At 52.8% G+C, this 24,873-nt stretch overlaps 1 protein-coding gene across 4 annotated transcripts in view; it reads right to left on the bottom strand.

Moving 5' to 3' along the window:
• Positions 1-24,873, bottom strand: part of LOC144160989 (rab11 family-interacting protein 4A-like) — a 270,063-nt gene that overhangs the window by 74,161 nt on the left and 171,029 nt on the right. Inside the window, exon 1 of one of the 4 annotated variants that reach the window (XM_077692056.1) lies at positions 19,178-19,470. The exons of the other annotated variants lie outside the window; for them this stretch is intronic. Coding sequence (XP_077548182.1) covers positions 19,178-19,198 — 21 coding nt within the window. The 5' untranslated portion in view covers positions 19,199-19,470. Of the gene's footprint in view, positions 1-19,177; positions 19,471-24,873 lie in introns of those variants that run through there. 4 annotated transcript variants of the gene reach the window in all.

The following is a 24,873-nucleotide window of genomic DNA, read 5'->3' on the forward strand; positions in this document are numbered from 1 at the left end:
CGGACACCGGAAGCGAATGAGACAGCGGTGCGGTCTAGGAGGAAAACAAACCTGCCAAGCGAACCATCGCGGCCGCAGGGGCCACTGGTCGCGCTCGCGGCTCAACTTTCCCGCCCTGCGTGCGCCAACCTTGGTGCCACACGGCCGACGAGCGACGGTGGTTAAACAGTGTGGATGTGCCGCGAGACGTTTTGTCAGGGGCGCTTTTTTGCTTTGCAGTCGCGTTATGCTTAGTCGGGTTTTAGTTGCTTCGATGCACTCGGCTTGACTACGTGGTGTTAGTTGCAGTTGTCACCCCGCCGAATGCCTAGTGCGAAAACGGGCCTAGGTGCTCCTGTGTACGTGTGCATTCGCGAGCTATTTAGCCCTCCGTCTGTTCCGTGGTTACCGTGCTGACCGGGAAAAGGCCAGGGCCTGCCCGCGGAACTACCGCGACGAATGCCCACACCTAGCATTAACTGTATGGCCCAGACGGGTCAACACGGTACGCACGTACACCACGGAGCATACGGAGTGCGAAGACTATTATGCGGCGTGCGTGTGCTCTTTCATCCGAAAACTCGAAAGCGACATTCGAAATTACGGCGTGACAGATGGACTTGCGTAGCGCAGCCTTGGTATACGTACCAAGATGGCAAGCTGGGCGAGTTGGTATTGTAGGTAACATACACTTGTAGGTAACGTACACTTGTAGGTAACAGGCATATGACAGACAACGCCAAACCGTCGTAACCACCCTCAGCGCCGCGGCTTGGCAGCTTGCGAATGTCGCTACGGCTGAGTTGTACCAGAAAATTTATAATTGTTTATGACTTCCGAAGTTCACCGCGCAAATAATGATTTTAGGCGTTTCTTTGGGAGCTTATGTGCGCGTATCTTGCTCGTCACGTGACCCTCGACACATCCGCTCAGTCGCTGTGTACGTCACCTCTGCTGGCCGACTTATAGCTTCTTTTTATTGTTTACGAGACTATTTAAAAGATATTGCCCCAAAAGACTGACATATTCGTTTTCCGGGGACGACAATATATCTATTTAGACGGACTTTTCTTTTGTTCTCAGTGTCCCTTTAACTGGAACTTTTTCGTAATGTCCCTCTTGAACGCCGAAGAACAAAAGGCTAGAAACAATAGCATGAGAGCGCAGCCGATGGATCAGGCGGTGGCCCCAAACGCCCACAAGTTCATTTCGATTTCAGTGCAATACCTAGCGCAATACTTGGCCAGATGCGATCCTTGTACAGCACTGCAGGCATAGCCACATTTATTAGGACCCTCTGCGTGCTTTTTCTGCGCTAAAACAGACACGGGAACGCTCATTTTGGCTAAGGTCAGCGGCTAAGGCTAAGATCAAGTGTGCGCAACGTCTGTCGTGCGAAACGTTTTCCCTAACTGCCGCTGGATAGTGCTACTCATTCACACTTGCGGCGGTTTCGCTGTGCCAACAGGTGAGTGTATAAGTGTGTCCAAAAGGTCTCCCTCTCTTGCCACGCGACGCGCGCTGATTGGACGCCGGAGAAACGCCGGCGGGAGGAGCAATCGCGTACATGCTAAGGCGTTGGAATCCTCTCTTGCGTTGAACCGGACTGGCCATGAGTTGCCTTCGTGTCACACACCACAGCATGCTAAGAAGTAGCGCGAGGCGTTGGAAAACGAGTGTTTCAGTGTTTTAGTACCGTGACAACTCGAACACCGACAGCCCGAGCCCCTACGGTGTTTCGCCCCTGGAAGAACAATATGCTTTTCTTCAACAGAGCGCGCAATACTGATCACGGGTCCCGTAAGGACGTGGGAGTTACGGGAAAGCCCGACTGATCTGGCCAAAGCCGAAGAAACCGCTCGGTACGTGGTAGAGTTTACTTGTACACCGCTATACGCCTCGAGCTTCGCGATCGCTGCGCCGCCTGCAGCCGCTTCTCCGCGGCGTTGACGGGATTTGCGCTGCGTGACTGATAGGGGCTCATGCAGTGTTTTGGTTCTATTTCACCTCTTTTCGCCTTTCCGCGCCCTAAAAAAACTTGTTATGGTGACGACTATACGTAAAGAGTACGTTTACGTCACTTAAAAAGCAGCTGCGTCTTCGTTGAGTACGCGATCGCCTGCAAGAGCTACCCGGGGATGCGGTTCTGCGCGCTTCGTCGCCGCTCTTCCGGGCGTCGGCGACGGCAGCAACATATCACCCATGTCACCTCCAAAACATCAGGCACAAACGAATTCTACTGACGCCTCGTTTAGACCTCATACTGGCACAATGAGAGGTTGGCTTCATTTTGCAGCGTGGACAAGGAATGCGGCTTCGTTTCGCATATATACGCCACAGAAAAATATGTTTCGGTGATGTGATTACCCGATCCCGGACAATAACTTATGCCTTTTATAAGAATATAAACCATGCGAAAATGTAAAGTATATTCCAAGCCTGTGCGTCGTTAAATATGTGCCCACACGCCACATAGCAAGAACCAAGGAAATGAAACCACAGAAAAATTAATGCTGTGCCAATGCGGAATTTAGAAACATAACAGCTCTAACGGAAATGAAAAAAAAAAAAAAACAGTGCAGCTTCTGGCATGCTAAAGACGTTCGTCTAAACTTAAGCCAGGTATGTTTCACTAGACCAACTATACGCGAAATGCACTGCTATTTTGCGAGAAATCGGTGGGGGGGCCGGGGGGGGGGAGGGAGGGGGACGCCGTGTACAAATGCGGAGCGGAATCACGCAATGAACGTTTTAGTAATCCCACACATAAATCTCGCGTTCACTTTCCTTTTGTTTTTCCTTTTGAAGAGCTGATCGTACGGCGGACGCATTTTTGGAAGTATACAGGGTAGGCTGTTCAACAAGCGATGAAATGTGTCGTTGTAAGAGTGTGGTATGTAAATAAGGCCCTCTGATTTCAGTTTCTGGTTTATTCTGCAGGCTCCCTGTGCCACATGACGATATTTCGAAGAAGCATTTAGTGGATTATATTGTAAGCCCGTCTCCGCGCTGCTCGCAGAGGATATATGTAGCAAAGGAAGGTCTGCGGGCGCGCACCTCACGACAAGACGACTCTGTAGTGTGCTGATCCCCGAGTATAATTATGCATTGTCCACCGTACTTTTGTTGAATATTCCCGAAATTAACACAGACTGGCTTGTAAATGGTGGTGATCAATATCTCAGGTATAATATTGGCAAACATAACTGGTGTGCTGTCAGGTATGAGTGCTCCGCTGATTATGTAAGCACGCAAAATCGATTTAAATCGTAGTGTATAGGCGTAGCATGAACATCTGAGGAACCGGTGGTTACAGAGACACGGCTAGTAAATTCAGGTCAGTGTAACTACAATCGGCTCCACCATACGCCGGTTCCGCGACGCTGGCCTGTGACACACACCTGGCGCTTATATAGACCCAAAATACCACACTAAGATCGCGTCGGAAATATTTACACTCACGTAAACACAGCCCATTTACGAACAGAGTGACTGCTCCACACAAACATGAATTTCAAACGCCCACAAACGGTAAATCTCAGTCGTGAACGTGCCGCAAAAGCAGCGGCGGCACTGGGGAGCGGGGCGCGGACTCCCGCGCCTGCTTCCGAAACGGGCCGCTAGGGGGATTTCAGTGGCGCCCCTACAGGCCGCGCTCGAGGCGTATACATCACCGTAGCCTTGTTTGCTTCCGGTCTATCGTGACGCAAACAGCGGGTGCGGCAACACGGAATCGCTGTGAGGGAAATGAGGGAGGGAGACGCGTTGTTTGACTAGCGACTTCTGAGCAATGAAGGCATCGTTCGGCACCCAATCAACGTCAAATGGCTATGGGAAATTAAGGCCAGACTTTCTTTTGAATTAAGACTTTACCTGTCCTCTGCAACAGTTGCTTTTAATGACACCACGTTCTTCAAAAGGAGGTATCGGATCATGTATTGCCACAATTTTTAGCGATGTGTTTTTCTCCTTTTGTGACAGGCGTAGTGACACGTGCCTTGACACAGCCTGCGGTGCTAAGATTTTAAAGGTCTTTCGGTATGTAGATGACTACCTGGTTCTTTTGAAGAATGTGCTGCGGGCTGAGGATTCGGTTGAACTCGTGAGCCGAGTCCTAGGCATTTTTAATTCCTGTGGCAAAGGGCTCAAATTCACCTTTCAGTTTCCTGAAGAAGGATGCCTTCATTCCCTCGACATGAGCATCCTTTTCCATGAGGGTCAGGTGTGCTGGAGATACCATCCCCGGTCCAAAAAATAAACAGCCCTTAACTACGATTCCGCCCATTCCAAGATTATGAAAATGGGTATCGCCAAAGACTGCATGCGCGCTGCTCTCAGAAAGTCCTGTGGCCACCAAGTTACGTGTAGCCTTCAGCACCAAGCTCGACATTTGGCAGATTAGTGCCGGCGGTGCTCTTGCACGCCCGACTTTTACGGAACACGCGTCCTGCGCAACTTTAGGACGCAACTACAAAGAGATATTCGAGGCGTTCTGTATTATCAAGGAAAAATGACGAATGGGTGAGCACACACTCTCTGAATTTACACACAAGAAAAAAAGTCCATCTACAGCTTCAATCACATTCTCTGTGAGAGCTGCGCCTTCCGTATCTTTTTTAGCGTTTCTGCGCATTTGTGTATATGTTGCCTTTCTTGTCAATATAGCCTCAGTCTAGCGCTCGTCCCGTGTCACTATCTGTTCTTCTGTCCCCGCACAGTGCGCTTTTTACAATGTCGACGTCGTACATGGTCTGCGTTGAACACATGTTTGCTCATGCCCTGCCGCTTACTGCGGTTTCGAGGGCCCTCAGTTGGCCCTTTCCCTGCTTTTACTCCAGCGATAGAAGAGTCGCGTCGGCTAATCTCCACTGCGGACCAGGTACAGCTTCCCTGAACGGCGAAATCCAGCGCCTCTCAGGGAGGTGGAATGGCGAAGGAGTATTTTCGCTAAGCACATTGGGCCATCTTTTAGCGGGACGATCCCAAACGTCTCCGTGTGAAGTGCCCAACACCCGTACGGGCCTGTTCCCGCCCCGGGCACTATTTTGGATCAGGACACGAATCCCGCTCGCGTTGCCTTAACCCACCGCGACCCGATTTATCCGACCCTGTTTCGCATTGTGACAGCAGAAGAAGCGCGTCTCCTGCGTCGTCTTCGTCGCTGGGATTTCCTCCCTATGAAAGAGACGCCCATTCACGAACGACACGCGGAAAGGTTGGGGGGGAGAAGAAGGAGGTCAGCGGGGCCAAATGCGCGGCGGCGGCCCCAAGGTGCGTGACCTCGGGGACGCCAGACGCTGCCTCCTGACAACGGAAGCCGGCCCTCGCCTCACGCCGTTTCCTCGGCGGAACAGGCACAGGTCCTCGTTGGACGTCGCACTGTCAAGAGCACACCATTTCGGTGCAGTTCGCCAGAGGATGGCGCGAAGGAAACGCGGCAGCAGCAGAGAGGGTTAAAAATACTGCACGGCCCGGTCGTGACAGTGACAAAAGCGCGGCCACACCAAGGTACAGCCAACGGACTTTGGTTGAGTGCACGCCCTCCAGCTCATGTGAAAGCCAGCGTTCTAATAGTGGGGTGACCACAGAGCCCTCCTAAATAGATGGCCGGGAATAATCGTAATTGTAATAACTTGGCACTATAATCGAAATCGTAATAACTTGGCATTGAAGTTAGCGGAATCTGAAGGGTGGCGCCACGTAGTGTCCAGACGGGACACTGTCGCTCGCATGCTGACAGCTCCGTCGGCGTGGCACGGAAACCGCATAAAAATACACGACAGGCTACATTTCATCGTTTCTTCGCTGGGCACAGGTTTTCAAATACCCCTTCTCATCTCTCGTACAGTAGCTGAACGTGTGCTGCCACGTGGACCACTCTCATGGTTGGCAGCATTCGCTCTGACAGCATTTTTACCCGCTGGTAGATCTGCGAATTCCATTTTCGAAGGTCCTACGGGGAAAACAGTTCTGGTTCAAGGTGTCATGCTCTTCCATTTAGGATAGCGAGGGGGGCATACGCCCAACAGAAATTGGTTGGCTGTTCCTTTACAGTGGCTAGGCAAACACAAACCGAATAACTTAACGCACAGCTAAAGGTACTTTCACTTCATCGGCTACCTCCCATAATCACTGTAAAACAATCCCTTTCCTGGGCGCAAGTTGCTAGGATGGCCTGGAATACGTCGAGTCTCGAGCAAGACCTGGGCGCTGGTTGAAAAGAGCGCATCGTTGCACCGAGTCAGCTTCGATCCGATTTCTTTTGCACGGCACTAGTCGATTTCCGGCGGCGGATGAGCCCCGCTGTGCTCGGCAGGGGCTGTCACCGCCGTCACCTTCCGTCCGTGAGACGCACGATCCGAGGAAACGCGCTACACGGACAGGTCCGAGGAGACTGCACGCGTGTCAGGGCGGCCGCATAAAGGAAGTACACTGCAGGACGCACTCAGTTATAGTGTTACAGTTAACGGGGGAATTTCGGCAAAACGCAACTTTGTTCAATCTCAAACGATTAGCCTCAGCTCCATTTCAGCCACGAAAGACGATTTTCCAACCACACGAAGAAACGCCAGAAATATAGAAAAAAAACTTAAATTTCGCGCTACAGTGACGTGTTGATTATGCGCGGGAGTGATGTGATATGCGCCAGTACCAAAAAAAAAAAAAAAAAAACGGTCATCAGGGTGTTCACTGCGCCTCAGCACCCAAGCGGTACGGCGAAAGCGGAACTGGAGGCCACACTGTAATCACCCAGTCACGTTTCTTGGCGATGCACGGCCGCCGCCAATCGCGCCAACAAGCTCCTGTGACGTCATAGAGACGCTGCCGGAAAGTGTCGGGTGAATAGCCACTGCTTCGTACGTTTTCCTAATATCGCCACTATTTGCCTTTTGATCTGAAGCACCGGGGATAAGTTGTTCATGAAATCGGTAATCCTTTTAATTTACCAAACTTGTATTCCGCCTTCACGACCCCTTTGATCTAACGGTCCACCTTTTTAACAGGGGACCTGTTTGAGCTTGGGATTGGTCGGGTGGCGCTAGCAAAAAAAAACGCCAAGAAAAAAAAAAACTACGCCGCCTGAAAAGGGTATACACTACCACAGATAGGGTATTAAATCAGTAAAGCCGACTTTCGGGCCCGCAAGGGGCATGCGCGTATGCACACCCCTTACTATACAATTTTAAAGGTGAAAGTCTTTCTGGGGTTACTAAAACGCAAAAAAAATGGCGCAGCTTGTGGTAGTGTTGTGCAAGACTGGAGAAACAGCGGAGCTCGGGGTCGAGCCAGCTTCTCTGCCCCTCCGGGATCCGCTGTCAGTGTGGGGGACAAACCGGAACGGCTTTGTAAGATGCGGCTAAACTTGGTCTCACCCCCCAACACTTAGCCTAGCATAGCAAGAACATCCACTTAGCAAAACCGGAAGGGGCTATAGGCACTCTTCTCTCTCATTGTTATATGCCGCCAGGATTTTCATTGGTCAGTCGGCACTACGTGATATTTGCTTACATATGGGCGCAGCCATTTTGTTTTTGGGCACCTCTCCTCTCCCGCTCTCTGCTGCGCGGACGCTAGAGCGGCTGTCACACTCTGCCCGTCACAACCGGCGGCGGTTTCGTTGGGAGAGATGGCAACACTGAAAGCCAGAAACAAAATGGCCTCCAAACGGTTCCGGGTGCAAGAAGTGGCGGTACTCTTAAGCGTACCTTATTTAGTTACGCTAGCCGACCCCCGCTCCGCTGCTTCTCCAGTCTTGCACAGCACTGCTCCATTTTTTTAAAGTGTGCGTTTTACTTCAAAATTGTTTTCATGCTAGGAAGGCGAAGAACTGAGGCTGTAGGCCGGACAAATGCTCTTGCTTCACGTGGCATTCTTTCGTGCGCAACGCGGTTGCTTGAACGAAAAAAAAAAATTAGCCAGCATACCAGAAAGCGCGCAGCGCAAATATAAACGAAACCAACAAATGTACACGAGAACAAAAGTAAAAAAGTATAAACAGATATTCTCACAATAATTGCAGGTTCATTAAACTCGAACTACAAAGGTTCGTCGTATACGATGCATGTGTAACATAATCAGAGCAAGAAAAAAAGCGTGCGCAAGATAACAAACTAATTAAACGGCGTATTACGAGTCCGTCTCCATCCTCGCAACTCTAATGTAGATCACCGGGCCTCACTTTTCATACTAACGGCTGGAAACTGTTCTCATCAACTGGATTCAGGCCCCCAGAGTAATACCTGAAAATGAGTGGGCTCCCAGGCTCCCCCGCGCTACGATATATAGTATCCGTGCAAGGCAGGCCTCGGAACCCTGAAACGGGTTTAGCAAGATGGCAGCTAGGCCGACATGACTCCCGCAAAGCCCGCTATGAACGTAGCTGTTTGCCCTACCGGGAAAACCCTCTCGATCTCCCTTCCTTTCCTTGGCCCGATGCTGCAGACGTCTCTGCGTCACCGAGTCCGGTCTGGAGCGCTACCCGCTCCGGCCCGCCTCAAGAAGGTGTGTCCACGATATCCGCTAGCTACTTGGTTGCCTCTAGTGTCATTAGTAGAGACCGGATTTTAGGCAAATGCCTATTTTTTCCCTTGCGTTCCTATCGCCCCATTTCGATATATGAGCACGAATTGGAGGTCAAGGATGGCTTTTATGGTTGTTTTATAGTGCCTATAAATGCCTATTTTGGGTGTTGGTGCCTAAACTCCGATAAATGCCTATAAATGCCTTTTTTCTCAAATTGGCGCCTAAATCAGCACTATGTAGCGTCAAGTTTCGCTTTCGAGTGCAATTTGGTACCTTTATTCATTCTACCTGGAAATATTTACTGTTCTGAATTCTATGGGTTTGAACCTGGTCCTCTTTTTAACACCCCCCACCTCCCTTTGCGCCGGTGCAACCGGAGCGGCGGCTTCTGTATGCTTTATGGGTGGCTTTCCCGCCGGACTTGGCGGTGGACGCACAACTCTACTCCCCCGGGGAACTATGATACCGTCAGGGGCAAAGAAAGTGATGGGGAAAAATTACGCCCACCTCCCCTCGCGGGAACCCTGGTGTGATGCAACGCACCTGGGCGGTTCCATTGGTGTTTACGTTGGGTTGATTCTCTAAAGGAACCGTCGCATCAAGCAATCGTCGAGTACTGCGAGACAGTGCAAACGGAGCACGGACGACCGTCGACTGAGACCGCGTTCGCTATCGGAGAGAGGAGAGTGGAGGAGAGACGCACCTGTGCCGACGCTCGCGCTTTTATAAATCAGTATTACCATATTTCAAGTACTGTTTCTCCTGCCTGTTTCACAATATGCGACGCTTGAGTGACTTTCGCATCTGAACATGTATGTAAGCAATGCGCTTGTGAAATTAGCCCAGAGGTATTACGGGGCAATTCCACGTCTAAGGTCAATGCATAGAACTTGTTATGAGAGAAAAATAAAGAATTGAATTGAATTGAATTGAACTGTTACTGCCATTGTAGCATCATAGCAATAACATTTTTAGGTTTCCTGTCGTGCTTACAGTTCGCTCACGTCTTCACTTGAAATTATTAGCATTTATCTAAAAATTTATTGCACCTATTTTATTCTTTTAGTGCCTAAAACGTTGTTTTTACCGCCTATTTTTGGCGCCTAAAACGTGTTTTTTTAGTGCCTAAAAATCCGGCCTCCAGTCATTAGATAGGGTATAAGAGTACCGCCACTGAGACGAGCAACTCAGCAACGGCGGCCATTTTGGTGTTCATCAGTGTTGCGAGATTGCCGCTTCTGCGGCCTCGCCGCGAACTTGTATACACCAGGCCGTCTGTTAACAACACTGCTGAACATGCAGCAAAACGGCATCTTCGGACACGTCTGCTACTGAAATGGATTCGCGTCCGGAATGACGTCCGTCGCGCGCAGCCGCAGTGTAGGGACAGTTTACCGACTGAAGACGCACAAGCAACGAAATGGCGGAGCCCATGAGCCATCGCAGTGTAAACAACTGTCACGTGATGCGGACTGACCAATTATCACGGCGGCAGCACGGAACAATAGGAGAAGAGAGAGCCGATACCCTAACTTTATCTAGTGACACTATACTCGGTTACAACTTAAGAACGGCAACGGAAGTTGCCGCTGTGCCTCGTCACCGCAGCCGGATGTTACTCCGCGCGGAGCAAGTAGGACGTTACGGAGAATATTTTGAACATGGCGCGAGCCGTTCCCGTGATTTTTCGGACTTAATATGCTTATAAACGACTCCAGCGACGACAAACAAACTGCGTGAGGCAAGGCAGACGATATCACGCATTCATAGCAAACCCCTTTCAAAACGCGCGCGCCCGTTGACATCCGGGTCCGTCGCTACCGTACATGAGCTGTTGCTGTTCTTAACTAGTTCCCGAGTACAGTTGCCTCCACTACCGCATGCCAGCAACTTGGCAGCCATAGAGTAATACTGATATATACCGGAGGGAAATCTGGTGCTGCAGTCGCGGGCCGTCACGGGCGCCGCCATTGCAGCATCCTGGCTTACTTGGCTTGGTTAACCGCAAGGCTTCTCTTTTGCCTCGAAGCCAAAATAAATAAGAAAGGGGTGGCTGGTTTTTCTTGTTCATCGTGCGTGAAGCTTCTCAATGATCCGTGACAAAAATCTTTTTCGAGCTTCAACTTTATAACAACGAAACACATCTGATTAATCTTCCACAGAAATGCTGTCGCTTTTTTTGCAGCCAGAGGCAACTTTCCAGCCTGTTCGTGAGCCATGCCAAGGAAAAGTGGAACGTGTCTTCCCGGAACATACCGGAACCCTCGCCGAAGCGCGGCTCACCTAGACCGCGGCCTACCCGCCGCGGTGGCTGAGTGGCTAAGGGGTTGCGCTGCTGAGCACGAGGTCACGGGTTCGATTCCCGGCCGCTTTTCTGATGGAGGCGAAAAGCAAAAACGCCCGTGTGTACGAGATTTCGGCGCACGATAAAGATCCCCAGGTGGTCGAAATTAATCCGGAGCCCTCCACTACGGCGCGCCTCATGGCCTGCGTTGCGTCGGCGCGTTAAACCCTGCAATCAATCAATCAATCAATCAATCAATCAATCAATCAATCAATCAATCAATCAATCAATCAATCAATCGACCGCGGCCTATAGTATTAGTATGAAACCCTGTTTGCAGCATGTTACGCGGGTTTCTCCACTGTCGCCTCCGCCTCCGAGCCTGACTCAATGGCTCGGACCCCATCCGACCCTGGACAAGTTCTCGCGACTTAGACAGCGCTGCTGCCGGAGATTCCGAGGCACCGCCACTTGGTCGTCGCCTACACCGTCTTCGCGAACCCTCCATAGCGGAACGTCCTCCCCGCGATTCAGCTGGTAACACGGCGGACAGCTGAGAGAAAGCGAGTGAATGAAGACTGAATCACAGGGGAATCGGAGACTAAAAGGCGCTCGCTCATTCGGTCTCCGAAGACGCATTGCCTGCCTCGTATCACTAAAGAGGCCTAGTATCTAACAAACTTTCCGATTACGAGGTTTAACGCGTCGACGCGCACAGGCGATGGGGCGTGCCGTAGTGGAGGGTCCTGGACATCTTTAACGTGGGCCGCAATCTAACAGCAACTTTCTCAAGCGGTCGCTGAACGAGTCACTATAGACTCGACGTCTTTTACTGTACGATTCAACAGGTGTACCATGATAAAGCCAATACTCCTTAATTTTATTCAACCTTCGGTACCTTTGTATAGCCCGCCACGCAGGCATCAGTCGCTTGTTGTTGGAAAACGTTTATTCAGAAAAGGGGAGAGAGGAGGGGGAGAGGTAGGAGCAACGGTGGGTGGCCTTGTTGACCGAGATTTTAAGTGCTAACAAAAACCACTGGCGCTGCAGCAACCCACACTACGATGCTTTAGCAAAGCTCGCCCAGTAAACACATCGCAATTCAGGTGGCCTTGCAGAAAGTTTTGGAAAACTGGGAGCACTTCATCTTGCTCTCACCGTGAAGCGTGCACCCAAAGTAAACAAAAATTGAAGAACAAGGTGTACGCAGTGGTACAATGGCGCCCGCAGCATCCCGAGGTTTTTGGTTTTTAATCTTGAGCTCAGTACGTTGACTGCCCCTCTTATTCGTGCGCCGCCTTTTCTTCGCGGACGTTGATCTGAGTAAACGGGTCTCTGCTACTGAAAAATCATCGCGAATTGCTTCTCGGACCTGGGAGCGGCCGTACTGTTTACATTCCTTCGCACACGTCGCTCGCACTAACACCGTCCGAGGCACGCCTTTCTCTCCCGTGCGTGCATTCGCTTCGCATTCTTCGCATTACAGCGAACCAGGGTCAAAAGTGCCTAACACTGCGTCAGACGACGCCATTAGCCGTTCCGTAAACACGACGGAGATAGGCAAAAAATGCACTTCTTGGTGAGCTCCACAATTTCGCATTCCCAATAAAACTGCGGTGCAAACAAGAAGGGTTCAGGGCCCGATAGAAAGCAAGACTGCGATCGGCCCTTCGAGACTACAGCAGAGCACCGGCGAGCACAGAGTGGTGACATCCAGCGTCGTCGTCAAACGTGCCGCCAACGTCGGCAAAAGTCGCCTACAGCTGCGCTGCAAACAGCAACACTTGGCCTGTGACATGCGCCAACCGCTATTATACTTTGTTCGCGCAAATCCCACTTGACAAGGGCCATTTTTGAACGGTCGGACAGGAGCGCCGCAACAAGAATAACGCCCTGGCCAGCCATGCATTAAGAGACCACGAGACTGGCAAACAGGCGATAGGATCGGCTGCAATCCCGGATGTGTAGTACGGACTGCGTCGAGGCCGCTTTCCCGGGCAAGAAAACAAGCTTCCCCTTGGGCGCTACAAGCGTAGCAGGCCGACGGATGAGCGAGACGCGTTGGCGACGCGCCCTGTATACCGGCAAGTCGCCGCATTTGTGAATCCACCAGCCTCGCACCCCGGCTGACGTGCCGGTACCAGACAACGTTTCCCACAAGGCGACTGCATGGGAGCTCATACTCTCCCTGCGGGCGACGAACTTGAGGGCGTGACTCCAGTGAAAATCACTGAACTCGAGCGTGTAGTGCCCAAACGCTACGTTGCGCATACCTGCATCTGTCCCAGCCTTTGCCACGCGTGCAGGGGTGTAAACTAGGCTCTAGCTAAGTTAACTGCGCTCCCTCGACCTCTCCTTGTTTGCTTGGAAAACACCGGGACGTCAGGCGGCAAGAAATGCTGCGCGGGCAAACAGCACGGTGCATGCTTGTCAACAACGCCGTACCGTGAAAGGGAAATCCACTCCCGTCCAAGAAGACTCGCGGAAGGAGCGGACGAGGCGGAATGCTCCCTGTGCTCGCACTGAACCGCGCTCTGCGCAGCTGCTCTCACGTGCGAGCAGCCCGTGACTCAGCGGTGAAGCACGCAAGGCGAGTCGCCCCTCTCTGCCTCTGCACAAAGACGACGAGGTCGAAGTCCGTCCGCCGTGCGCGCGCAGGGAGATTCGGCGCTGTGCCGCCACCTTCGCAGCTGCTGCGGCGGCGGCGAGGCCTTCTTCGCACACAACCAGGCCACGGACTGAATGCTGCTGCCGCAGCCGGGCCCCCACTGCGTCGGCCCCCTTTATAGAGCGGCCGTCGCCACAGGTGCTGCCGGCTGCGCTGAAGTGCGCAAGGGGATGATTAGTGTCACTAAATAAGGTTTAGTGACTCTAGGGATGATGACACGCGCTGCGGCGAGCTGACGCCCAGGCCGAGGGCGGGGGGAAGAAAAAAGTGCAGCGCTGAACGCTGCAGCCGACACGGCAGGCCTCTGGAGGGCCACTGCAGGCAGGGGAGCGCTGTAGCAATGGCCGTACTCCGTGGACAGTTCGCCGGCAGTGCGAGGACCGGAGCTCCCGTAGCGTCGGACAGCGTGCCTCCCGGCCAGCCCGCGCACGACAATCCAGGAGTAGCAGTGGTGCCGGCTCAGTGCCGCACCACGGCGAGTGAAGCAACAGCGAAACGACTAGTCCCAGTTGCGCCCAGTGCCGAAACACCGGAGCTGTGGTTTGCTTGTGCCGGCTGGAACGCCAACGGGCAGCAAAACGTCCGCGGCGTGAGGCTCCCCCAGGAGCCGGCCCCGGCTAAGGCCCGGAGCTTAGGCCCCTGCGCCCTCTACCGGTCAATATGGGCAGCCGTTTCCGCGAGGTCGCCGGTGGGCCCGTGGTGGTCGCGGGTAGCGTCACTAAACAAGCTATGCGCAAGAGTACCGCTACTTCGTGCACCCGGAAGCGTAGGGGTGCCATTTTGTTTCTGGCTTGCAGTGTTGCCATCTCTTCCAACGAAACCGTTGCCAGTTGTGACGGGCAGAGTGTGACCGGCCACTCTAGCGTCCGCGCATGAGAGAGAGAGAGAGGGAGGGAGGCACCCAAAAACAAAATGGCTGCGCCCATATGTAAACAATATCACGTGGTGCCGACCGAGCAATGAAAATCCTCGCGGCACACAACAATGAGAGAAAAGAGCGCCACCTTTAAAAGCCTGTATATAGTGACGTTCGCCGCGGGGTCTTGTGTGACCCGCGAGCTTCACCAGACGGACGGAAAGGCTCGAGCCGCAACAGCGTATCCAGGCAAAACCTTTCCAACCCGCCAGATCTGTTCACATGGTCCATAGTCCATACCTGTCAACATTGTCGAGTGGCAAAAAAAAAAAAATACTAGGCATATTTGAGGCAAAAGATCAATACGCAAGTGATATTTGCAGTTATTTAAGTTCAAAATTGGTTTTCGCTTTATATAAAAATACGCGCTTTGAGAACGATATTTTGACAGAAACACAAAGACTGCTCCCGCCCAAGAGTAGACTTGTGGGGCCACTTCAAGTTGAAACAGTAACGAAAGGTTCCAGTAGATGACGCACGAGCACCGGAATGCGGGGAAATCGAATCGACTTCAGCAAACTTCCACCGTGTTCATTGTGGGAGCAGCGAGACGGGGGAGGCACTGGCGGGGCAGGAGCAAGAGAACGCTATCGTCGCCCGACGACATTCGCGGGGAAGTGGGCACGTACGCGGCCATTCTTCTATGGGTGAGCTTCACTCAACACTACGCTGATCTGTAAAGCACCGCTTCCGTGGACAGGTCATCGAAATTCCCACTATCTGCGTTTCGCCGCAAACATCTTAAAGAAAGTTCGATTGTGACCCCCCGGATGGGGCAACCGGCGACTGAAGGAGGCGGACCACTGGCGGCCTGCAGGCTAACGGTTTGTCCTCGTATAGCTAACAATCGCATTACGACCAGCGAGAAACGAGAAAGGACGTGCCACATGGAAATGCTCCACCTAATGGCGCTCAGCGGGCGCCCGTAGCCGAACCCTTGAAAATGCGCAAAGGCACGCTTACGAAGCCCAAATGTGATCGACGTACCAGCGCTTCGAATCTTTCGCGGTGATCAGAAAAACGGAGGGTAGAAGGGAGTGCACGGATACTGGAGGATCGGTGCCCTAGAACTCAAAAAAGAACTGAACCGCGAACATTGGAGCAAACGGGAAGGGGGGTGCATTTGCGAATTCCGACCCTTCGCGGGTAGCTTCGATGCCGCTGCCCACGGTTGTATACGTGGCCACCCAAGGAATAATGGCACAGCCAATCGTTTCGCACGAAAAACACAGTAGGGTTCGACCGTTTGGTGCAGGACAACAAACATTACTGAACTTTCCGCACGAAACTGCACTGCACGCCTTTACACAGCCCTGCCATCCAGCTCGACGACCCTTTTTTTCTTTCCTGGCCATTTGGTTCTTGAAAAAACCCTTTGTGTACTCTCCTACTTTCCACTATCTCCCTTTCTCAAACCGGATCTCATATGCAGCATGGCAGAGACACGGAAGAAAAAAGGCGCAAATGGATGAGAATTATGTTAAAAGCGCGCGAAATGTGGCTGACTATAACGGTGCACCTCGATGCGTCACGAAGGGGTGCCAAACTGAAATAGCAACGAGAGGCCAACGGAAACTAAAGAAATCCACCTGACGGGTAAGTAATCAGCCCACCACCTGCAAACGGGCTTTCGCCTCAGGCTGGAAGAAGTTGGCTTTTCAAAGCTGTCGCCTCTCAGCAAAACTACAGTGCCCTATTCTAGTTCACTATAGCAACAACCTCCAGAAAAGTTTGGAGTTGGTATTGCTCAGAGCCGCCTGAGATCGGCGCGATGGGTGGGTGAAATCACGTAACGGCCCTCCAGGGAGGAGTGAATCACGCTGGCGCAAGAAGCGGCACGGTAGCTCGAAAACACGCTTCCCGTTACCGCGGGTTCGTCTTTCAACTTCTGTATCGTGTGGACAAAATCTGCAGCGTCAAACACCGTACCATTTACGGAAAAAGGCGTTTACTGTGAGCATTTAGGGTGTTCTTGCAGGATTCTTCACGGGAATCTGTAGCTGTACCGGCTACCGACAAATTTCCTTCCGGCTACATGCCCTCTGCACGCATATGCTCACAGCCAAAAAAGCGGATCAAGGGACTGGCGGAAGTGGCTAATGAACCCAGCCTCATGAATTTTTTTCCCTTTTTCTCAAATATTTTCCCCATCTTTCATAATTAATGTACGGGGCCAAATTTGCTAGGTCGGCAGCCCTTTGCGAAAATGCGCCGTTAAAGAAAGGGGTGACGACACCGGCGCTGTCGGCCATATAGCCTCTACATTTAACACGGCAACACTCGGAATTGCATCAAGTGGCGAGACTAACACACTGCTTAGACAAGAGGGCAGTGCCCTGTGCGCATCTCACGAGCGCGCCGCCATCGCGAAACGTCATGGCTTTTCTTTGCAAAATTACCTTTGAGCTGTTATTCTTGCTCGGCCATTTGCGTTTTATCTCGTCCTCGCCGCTTTTTTAACCGCAGTCAGAACTGACGACAGCGTCACTTCACATAGGTACTACACACATGCGTAAACACACACGCAGAGGGAACGATGGCGCTAGAACACGGCCGGTCATAAGTTGGCCAGACGGGCCGGTGTGCTATGGCAGCATTTCAATTCCCTAAAAGGTACGCACACATCTCATTTGTCTGCGCACCGCAGCCCGTGTGTGCCCCATGTTGATAACACAGGCATTCTGTACAAACACAGTAATAAGTTTAACTGGAAGCCGTGAACAAATATAGGCACGGTGATAAGAGCACCAGCAAAGTAAAGCTCCGAGTGTAAGCACGAAAATGAGTTTCTCTCTTGATTGGAAGTACTTGTAGGCAGCAGCACCTTTGTCGGTGTTGATTGCGAGTTTGATTTTGTGCCATTTAAGTGATTGCGCGTGCGCATGTGCACAGTCTTGATGAACTTTTCTGCCCAGACGTTCGCTAACTGCAATCAATCGCCAGTTTTAGCGTATCGGTACCGTGTTTGCGTTACCGTTTACCGTGTGAGTGCACAGCGCGAGAGTTACCGCCAACGGTAACTTACCGGCACAGGCTTCACCGTCGCCAGCGGCTTCCGGTAACACGGTAACGCAAACACGGTAACGATATGCTAAAACTGCCTAATTACAGCTATGCGTTTCTTCGCGATTTGTCGAAAGCTGCGCTGTTTCGCCACCGTGTATGGTCTGCCAGCACGATCAGGACAAGGCCCACGTTTCCGCACCACACAAGTCGCCGCCTTTGAGCTTGGCGCCCACCGCGCTAGAAAGCCGAGCGACCAGGCGCCGAAGACAACGAGGAAGCTGATTTAGAATACGAGCAGAGTGCGGCTGGAGCCGAAACTGGGCCAGCGTTAAGGCCGGCGCCGCGAGAAAAGAGGGCCGACCACGATTCAAGGAACCCGCCAAGATGAGAGCTCCCGCAAGAATAGCGGCGTGTGCCTTTCGAAAGGGGCCATGAAGACAAAATACGGGTTTGATCCCTTTCCTTGTCCAGACAACAATGACACCCATTTTATCAAGAATTTCACACAAGTCATCGAGATAAAGAAAAATGTGAAGGACTCCGCAGCTACTTTCCACAAGCAAGGTCTCTACGTCGTCATGGAATCCTGTTCGTGCGATTGGAGGCCGACGACTTGACGCACCGCCAAGAAACACAGCTGGGCGATTGTGGTCCCGTTTTGATGCTATCCCTCGAATGCTGTCATGCCGCTAACACAGTGATAACGTTGGTTTTGTTAATATACGTCCTTCGCAGCCGGAATGGTAAAGAGTGAGGCTCGTTCTTCCGAACTGAACAAGGCTGCATTTTGTCTTCTAAAGCCCTTTGAAAACACGTCATGCGCAGTGCGCCACAGCACGAGCGCTGTCCATCAACCGACGTGTTGCGCTGGGTGGACGTTAAAACCGCGATGTGAGGCATTGGGGGCACCCCTGGTCTCCGGCGCTTCGCGCAAGAGCAACTTACAGTGTGCCAGTAGCCGTTTCAACCGTGGACATTCCGCAAGACTGGAGACGACGCGAGTACAGCTTCGTCCCGTACGCGTCTCTACACTGCCCCGCAGTCGTGACCAGAAAACAGGTGCGTCCCATCACAAGATTTGAAATTCGTCCCGGAAATTCCGACCTCTCTGCACAGCGAATGCCAGCGGCGCTGATTAAACAATCGCTGCGCACGCCTCGAGAACCGGGTCATCATTCATTGTCCAACACTGCCTGCGTCAAGCTCCAACGCCGATATCTCCGTCGAGATACGACACGGGACAAAGAAATGACGAGCGATTCGCCGCTCGTTTCCCGTACTCTTCGCTTCGCCGTTCGGCGGACAATAAGCTTTTTTTGTTGTTGTTGCTTTATCAACAATAGCACGTATGGACTAAGCTGAAAACTGCCAGCAGATAAATGTACTCGCCCAAAAAACGCCCCTAAATACGCTACGTCTTCGCGTCGTCCATGGGAAATCCCGCGATCGTGAAATGTTATGACAGTTTCCTTGCAACGCCGCGCCGAACGCTCGTCATTGCCCACTAGAACCCGGCGCAATCGCCACAAACGCGAGAAAAAGAAAGCGGCCAAGTTGTAAGGATGAAATTGTTTCGCCAAGAACCCGCGGGCAAGAACAGCCCAAGCGTTCAACACAGCAGCTGCAGTGCGTAGCAGTCCCTCCACTAGTCAGCGACCCCCTCCTGCTTCGACAGCTCATCTCTCGCTGCCGTCTTCACCCGTGGCAGAATCGACGGCAGCGAAATTCCGCGAATCGAGGCACCCGAGCGAGTCGGCTCGTACCGGAAGCGCCACGAGTCCGAAGCTTCTTTCTGGCTTACCTTGAGCGATTTCTCCCTCATTAAACGAGAGTGGGTATTTCGGCTCGCCGAGAAAGTAGCCGACGTGGGCTGGTCGCACAGCACACTTTTCAAACAGCACAACGGGTCAAATCCGCGGTCGATCGAAAGGGACACACACACACACACACACACACACACAATCCCGCGGCACCGTTGGTCACGAGCGCTGGTCAGCTGCTACGCCGCGGCGGTCAGCGCGTCGGCACGAACGACACACGGCGGACACAAGAAAATTCGGCTGGCAGCGAGCAGTCTGCGACCACCGGAGCCGGAGTGAGTGCGCGGAGGCGACGCGGGGCGGCGCAGCAGTCGGCAGGTAGGTCACGTGGGCACCGCACCGCCGGCCGGCCGGCCGCCTTGCGCGCATCTTGCGCGCGAAGCAGACGACGACGCGCTTTCTCCCACGCCCGCTCAAGTAAACTGAAGACGCACGCTGCAGAAGGGGCCAGGCGCGGATCTGTTATTACTGGCACAGTGGGAACAATCGCAGGAAGAGAACAGGATATCTGGTGTGTCACTTGCCTGCCCGGAACAGTTTAAAACCGCTCTCGCCGTAGACATTCTATGAACAAGTAAAATGCGGAGCAGCTCTGGAGCACTTCTGATGTGTAAAATCTCTGACACTGACAAATTCAAATATGAAATGCTTGTGAACAATGAATCCGTATGGGTTACGGATCGCCAATCTGAACAAAGAACAAGCAATTTGGGTTCCTAATTGGGTTGGGTTGACCCAACCCAATTTGGGTTGACTTTTTTAAGATCGACCGCTGACCAGACGAGGTTTCGTCGAACCCGAGATGGCGTTCAAGCTTACGCCGTGGAGCCAACATGGCAGCAGCCCCTGTTATGGAAGATCGCTTTCGCGGAACCCGCCGTCTCCATACCGGCAGCCGTACCAAACACGCACTAAATCGACCACAGGACGCCGTTACTATGTACTCGCATGAATATTGAATCGACGCGGCGGACCTCCTCCGCCCGACGGCCGCAGAATTGATTGGACACGCGGCCGACGCACTTCCGAACCTTCCATCTCCAGGACAACAGCGCTGCCGAGTCCGGCTGCCGTAAAGCAGGCGCGAGGGATTTCGGTCACCTTCCGCGGAATGACTCCACTCGCAGAACTTTACACACAAAAGTAAAACGCTGTGCACTTTCCAGCTGAGTCATGGCAAACCCTCACTCAACGAAGTTACGTGTCGTTCGTAACTGATCAGCTGAACAATGACTGTTATTTGTGATGTCCGCGCAACACACATGATGGAGATTGCGAATTTCGCTGGCCGTCTGTCCGCTAGTTCTGCACCGTTCTTCCTCTCCCTTCATCTGCCGCGGTTTATTGGCGTAGTTTAAGCATAGCGGCTAGCCTACGCTACGCCAGGGTCGGTGGTTCGCGGGACCCAACTGCGCACGCACGCGCAGGCGTGGCCAGCCAGGAGAGCCGCCCCTCGCCGGAACGAATGCGCGGCTTTGACGAGGCCCCGGGAAGCGAATGACGCCTGCACGGTCAGGCCCCAGTACCCGCCGACCGTAGCCTAGCGTACGTTAGCAGCTACGCTAAAACTCCCTGTGCTAAGCCTCTCGCTGCCGCCGAGTTTAGCCTCGCTCCACAGAACGCCTCGTGCTATGGAATGCTTGCAAAGGAGTGATTCTACTGTCCAAGACGCTGACGCCAGAAGCCGTCACTCGCAAATTGTTTTTGACCTGCAGTTTCCTTGCGACGCCGCGCCGAACGCTCGTCATCGGCTGCTGAGCCCGGCGCCATCGCCAGAAAAGACCGAAAAATAAAAGCGGCCACGTATGCAGAGTTTCGCCAAGAGCCGGCTTTCCCCCTAAACTGCTCACCCACTGCTTCGTAAAGGGATCCGAGTCTAGAACCCCCGAATTTGTTCACAAGAGGCAGGCCGAAGCCTAACCCAATGAGCCACGTCCGAACTACGGCGCCGTCGACGAAACCACTCTTCAGCATAACCTTTTTCGGGGGACGCGTTGGTGAATTGCAAGTCGGGAGTGGAACCGAACAGCACGCGAAGCGGTAGGAAGCGAAGCTGCTCATTGGGAATTCAGTCCGCTGAAATCACTCAGCCAGCAGACGCGAGCTCACCTATCGTCGAAACTATCACTTGTACTGCGAGAAAGCTACGGGAAACAAACGATACGTGATGGCGGATTTTTCTGGAGTCAGCCACCGTCAAGCAGAACGGGCGAAATACGCCCGTCTTGAGAATGTTTACTTCCGCGAAACCGAGTCCACTTCAAAGATCCAAAACAGAGATGTAGTCCGTCAAAAAGGCTCCTTTGTGTCCGCTGACAATTATGCCAATTTCATCGCGAACGTGAAACAAATAATCAAATTATAAAGAAAACACGCCCAGCAGCGGCGACCCCCCAGCAACATTCCGGAAATTTCTCGATGAGGCCACAGAAGCTCCGGCCGCCAAGACACGACTGGGCGATGGCCTGCAGTGCCTTTTGATCACATCCCTTGAATGCCCACAGGCAGTCCACGCACAGGTAAGCGCGCTCTTAGCGCAGGCCCATCGTGTCCAGAACACGTCACTGAGCATAAAATTCCGAAGTTTTTTCGGCATTTATTGGCTAAAAACCGCCATTTGAAGCTGAAATGGGGCTGAGAGAGTTGTTCAAATAAAGTTATCTCAAACTAATCCAAGTTCTATTCGCTTTTCATTGCTACCGCTTTAGAATGCCAAGCCGACGGACGGAAAGGCCCGGAAGAAGCACGGGAAGAAGCACGTCATTCGCCGAATTCGATACATACTTGTCGCGATGTGGCACTTTCTACCCTCGTTGCCCTAGCTACAACTGCGTACGCTCCCCTCGCAGCACACCTACGACGCTCAACCAGAACAACATCTTTCGGGACATTCTGGTCTTGTTACGTGGTTTCAGAGGCGGGACCCTCACGTACTGTTTAGACGGGAACCTTTTACTTGCCCGTCCACAGCACCCACGATACTTTAGCGTCCTACCCACTCACGGGGTCTTCAAGACCTCTGTGTAGCGGGTGTGGAGAGGCCCTATTCGTAGTTCACATACTCATTCAATGCAAGGCACTTACTTCCCACAACTATGCAGACTACACAGCACCCAGCGTTTTTACTGACTGACGAGCCCATGTTTTCTGTCAAGCGCGTTTTTAAATATTTAGCAGAAGTTCAATTTTAGGCCTAATTTCATGCCACGCATGATCGCTCCATGTCCTTATTACACCAGCCATGCTCATTGTCGTTTCCTGATGTCACTTTTGTTCTTGCTGACTGATTTTAGAGCTTACGTGTTCACCTCTCATAGATAGCTACTGTCTTGGCGCCCTTTGCCCCAGTTGGCCTTGCGCCATTAACATCCAACCATCATACTTCACCATCCCTAAGCCATGCTAACCCAGCCAAAAGCAACACGAATTTCGGGGAAACACATTTGTAGACCCATCTCGGTGGCAACAAAGCTTCGCTGCCGTGAATTCCGTGCGTGGACCCAAGTGCTGCACCAAATGCGGCCCGCTGCTCCGAGCTTCTTTTCAAACCGCGGGAGATGCAGTAGCAGACCTCCACCGTTCCCTGTGGTCCTGCCTCGCCCTGCGTCCGATGAGCGTAGAAGACTGCGAGGGGCCTCCGCGTAGTGCACGCGCACAAGGGCCCCACCCCCCGTGACGTCACCCAGGAAGTGCACCTTTCCGTGTTCATCTAGTCACATCCCCTCATCTATGGCCTGCGGGAAAACGATTTGATTGATTGTAGGGTTTAACGCACCGACGCAACGCAGGCGATAAGGCGCGTCGTAGTGGAGGGCTCCGGATTGATTTTGACCACCTGGGGATCTTTAACGTGCGCCGAAATCTCTCACACACACGGCTGTTTTTGCTTATCGCCTCCATCAGAAAAGCGGCCGCCGCGGCCGGGAATCGAACCCGCGACCTCGTGCTCAGCAGCGCAACTGCGGAAAAACGAGCGCTCTAAAGAATACGCGACCGACCTCAACGTAGTACAGCCACGCGTGCGCGACCTCTCGCCGACGCGGCCGTCACAGCTGACGGTGCCGTTCGATCGGAAACAATGGCGAGCAGCGACCGTGTCGCCGCGCACAAAGGGGGCGGCCAATCAAGCTCCTCAAGGAGCGCCGGCCAGCTGCTCGGGCCTCGCCGCGCAGGGTTCAACAACCGCGGACGCCCTCCCTCTCGACAGCGGCCCCGAGGGGAGAGCGGCCGCGCTGTCCCGAATCGACTCAGTGCCATGCATACTGCACACGGCGGCGAACGAGAAGACCTGGAGGGGGGTGGTGGCCGGTGGCGTCACTCCGTGATGAGACAGCGATTCGTAATTCGCTGAGCGAGCTCCGTGCTGACGACGGACACGAACGACCAGAGTGCCGCGACGACAACTGCCGTGCCTGGCCACGACGCCGAACAGATGAGGGGGGAGTGAGACGTCCGGGGTTCCAGGGTCCAGGGCACCTGCGGCGATTGTTCGGCACTGCTCTTCTTCGTCGGCGCTGGACAGTGCCTCACTGCAGGGTGTCTGCGAATTTGGCCGTGCTTTGCTGCCCTACGGCGTAGAGGGTGGCTACTTGGTCGCACAGCTTCGCTTGTTGGGCTGGGCAAAGTCGGGAAAAGTAGGGGGGGGGGGGGGAGAGCTAGGGCGAGTGCGTCTTCAACTGCGCATGTAGGTTTACAGAAGCTACCGTCTGCAACGACTGCACGAGAAAGGAGCACGCGTTCGCGGAACACAAGGGAGCTAGCTCCTTCAGATCACGACAGTTCAGACGGGAGTCCCCGTTGGCGCGAAGAATCGGGACGTGCGCACGAGGCGTTCGCCGTCTTCCCTGCGGCTGAAAGTTAGCCACGGGGAAAGTCCATCAGTTGTGCAGGCCCTGTGACCTGAGACGGTCGTAGCGTGGACGAAGTCGCGCGAGCCAGCTTTGACGCTTTTCTAAACACGATGGCTTTGAGATATTTGCTCTCCCGTAGCGTGTTTTCTGGATCTGACAGCCCGGCTGTAGGAAGACTCCGCATCAACCAAACGCAGTGGCATTCAAGTCGCGCCGATTCCGACCTCGTGACTGTTGCTTCCAAGTTCCACGTCGGCTATTTCCATAGCTTCTTGATATATTCCGTTTGGGTGTGTGATTATGTATCTACGCACTGTATGTACTATCGACGTCAAATTACATATTATATATATATATATATATATATATATATATATATATATATATAAAACAAGAAAACCTCGGAAAGCAAAGGGGAGGATGTGGTAGGTCATTGAAACAGATAAATAATTTGGAAAGAAAGAAAGTGGAGAAAAAATGCCCGCCAGTTGGGATCCGAGCCCACGACCTCCAGAATACCGGTCTGGTGCGATAAACACTACGCTACCGGCGGGGCGATTTTCCCCTCCACTTTCTGGGGTATTTATGTTTAGGTATTTTTGTTTCCTGTGCTTGGGGTGGTAGCCAGCGCCACTCGGACTACTCGGGGTGAAGGGGACTGTGGAAAACGTCCAGGGAGGCAAGGGAGGAGGCCGTCGTCTGGGAAAATCACATATATTTACAATATGTACAGAGAACCGGGTGCTAAGCAGCCATCTTGACGCCTCGCCTGGTCGTCTTCATCTTCTTCGTCTATGCGTTTGTTGAACCACGTGCCTGCGTTGTCT

Source organism: Haemaphysalis longicornis, unplaced genomic scaffold (assembly GCF_048455015.1).
Source record: "Haemaphysalis longicornis isolate Haplotype H1 unplaced genomic scaffold, Haemaphysalis longicornis Haplotype H1 scaffold_11, whole genome shotgun sequence".
NCBI classification, from domain to species: Eukaryota; Metazoa; Arthropoda; class Arachnida; order Ixodida; family Ixodidae; genus Haemaphysalis; species Haemaphysalis longicornis.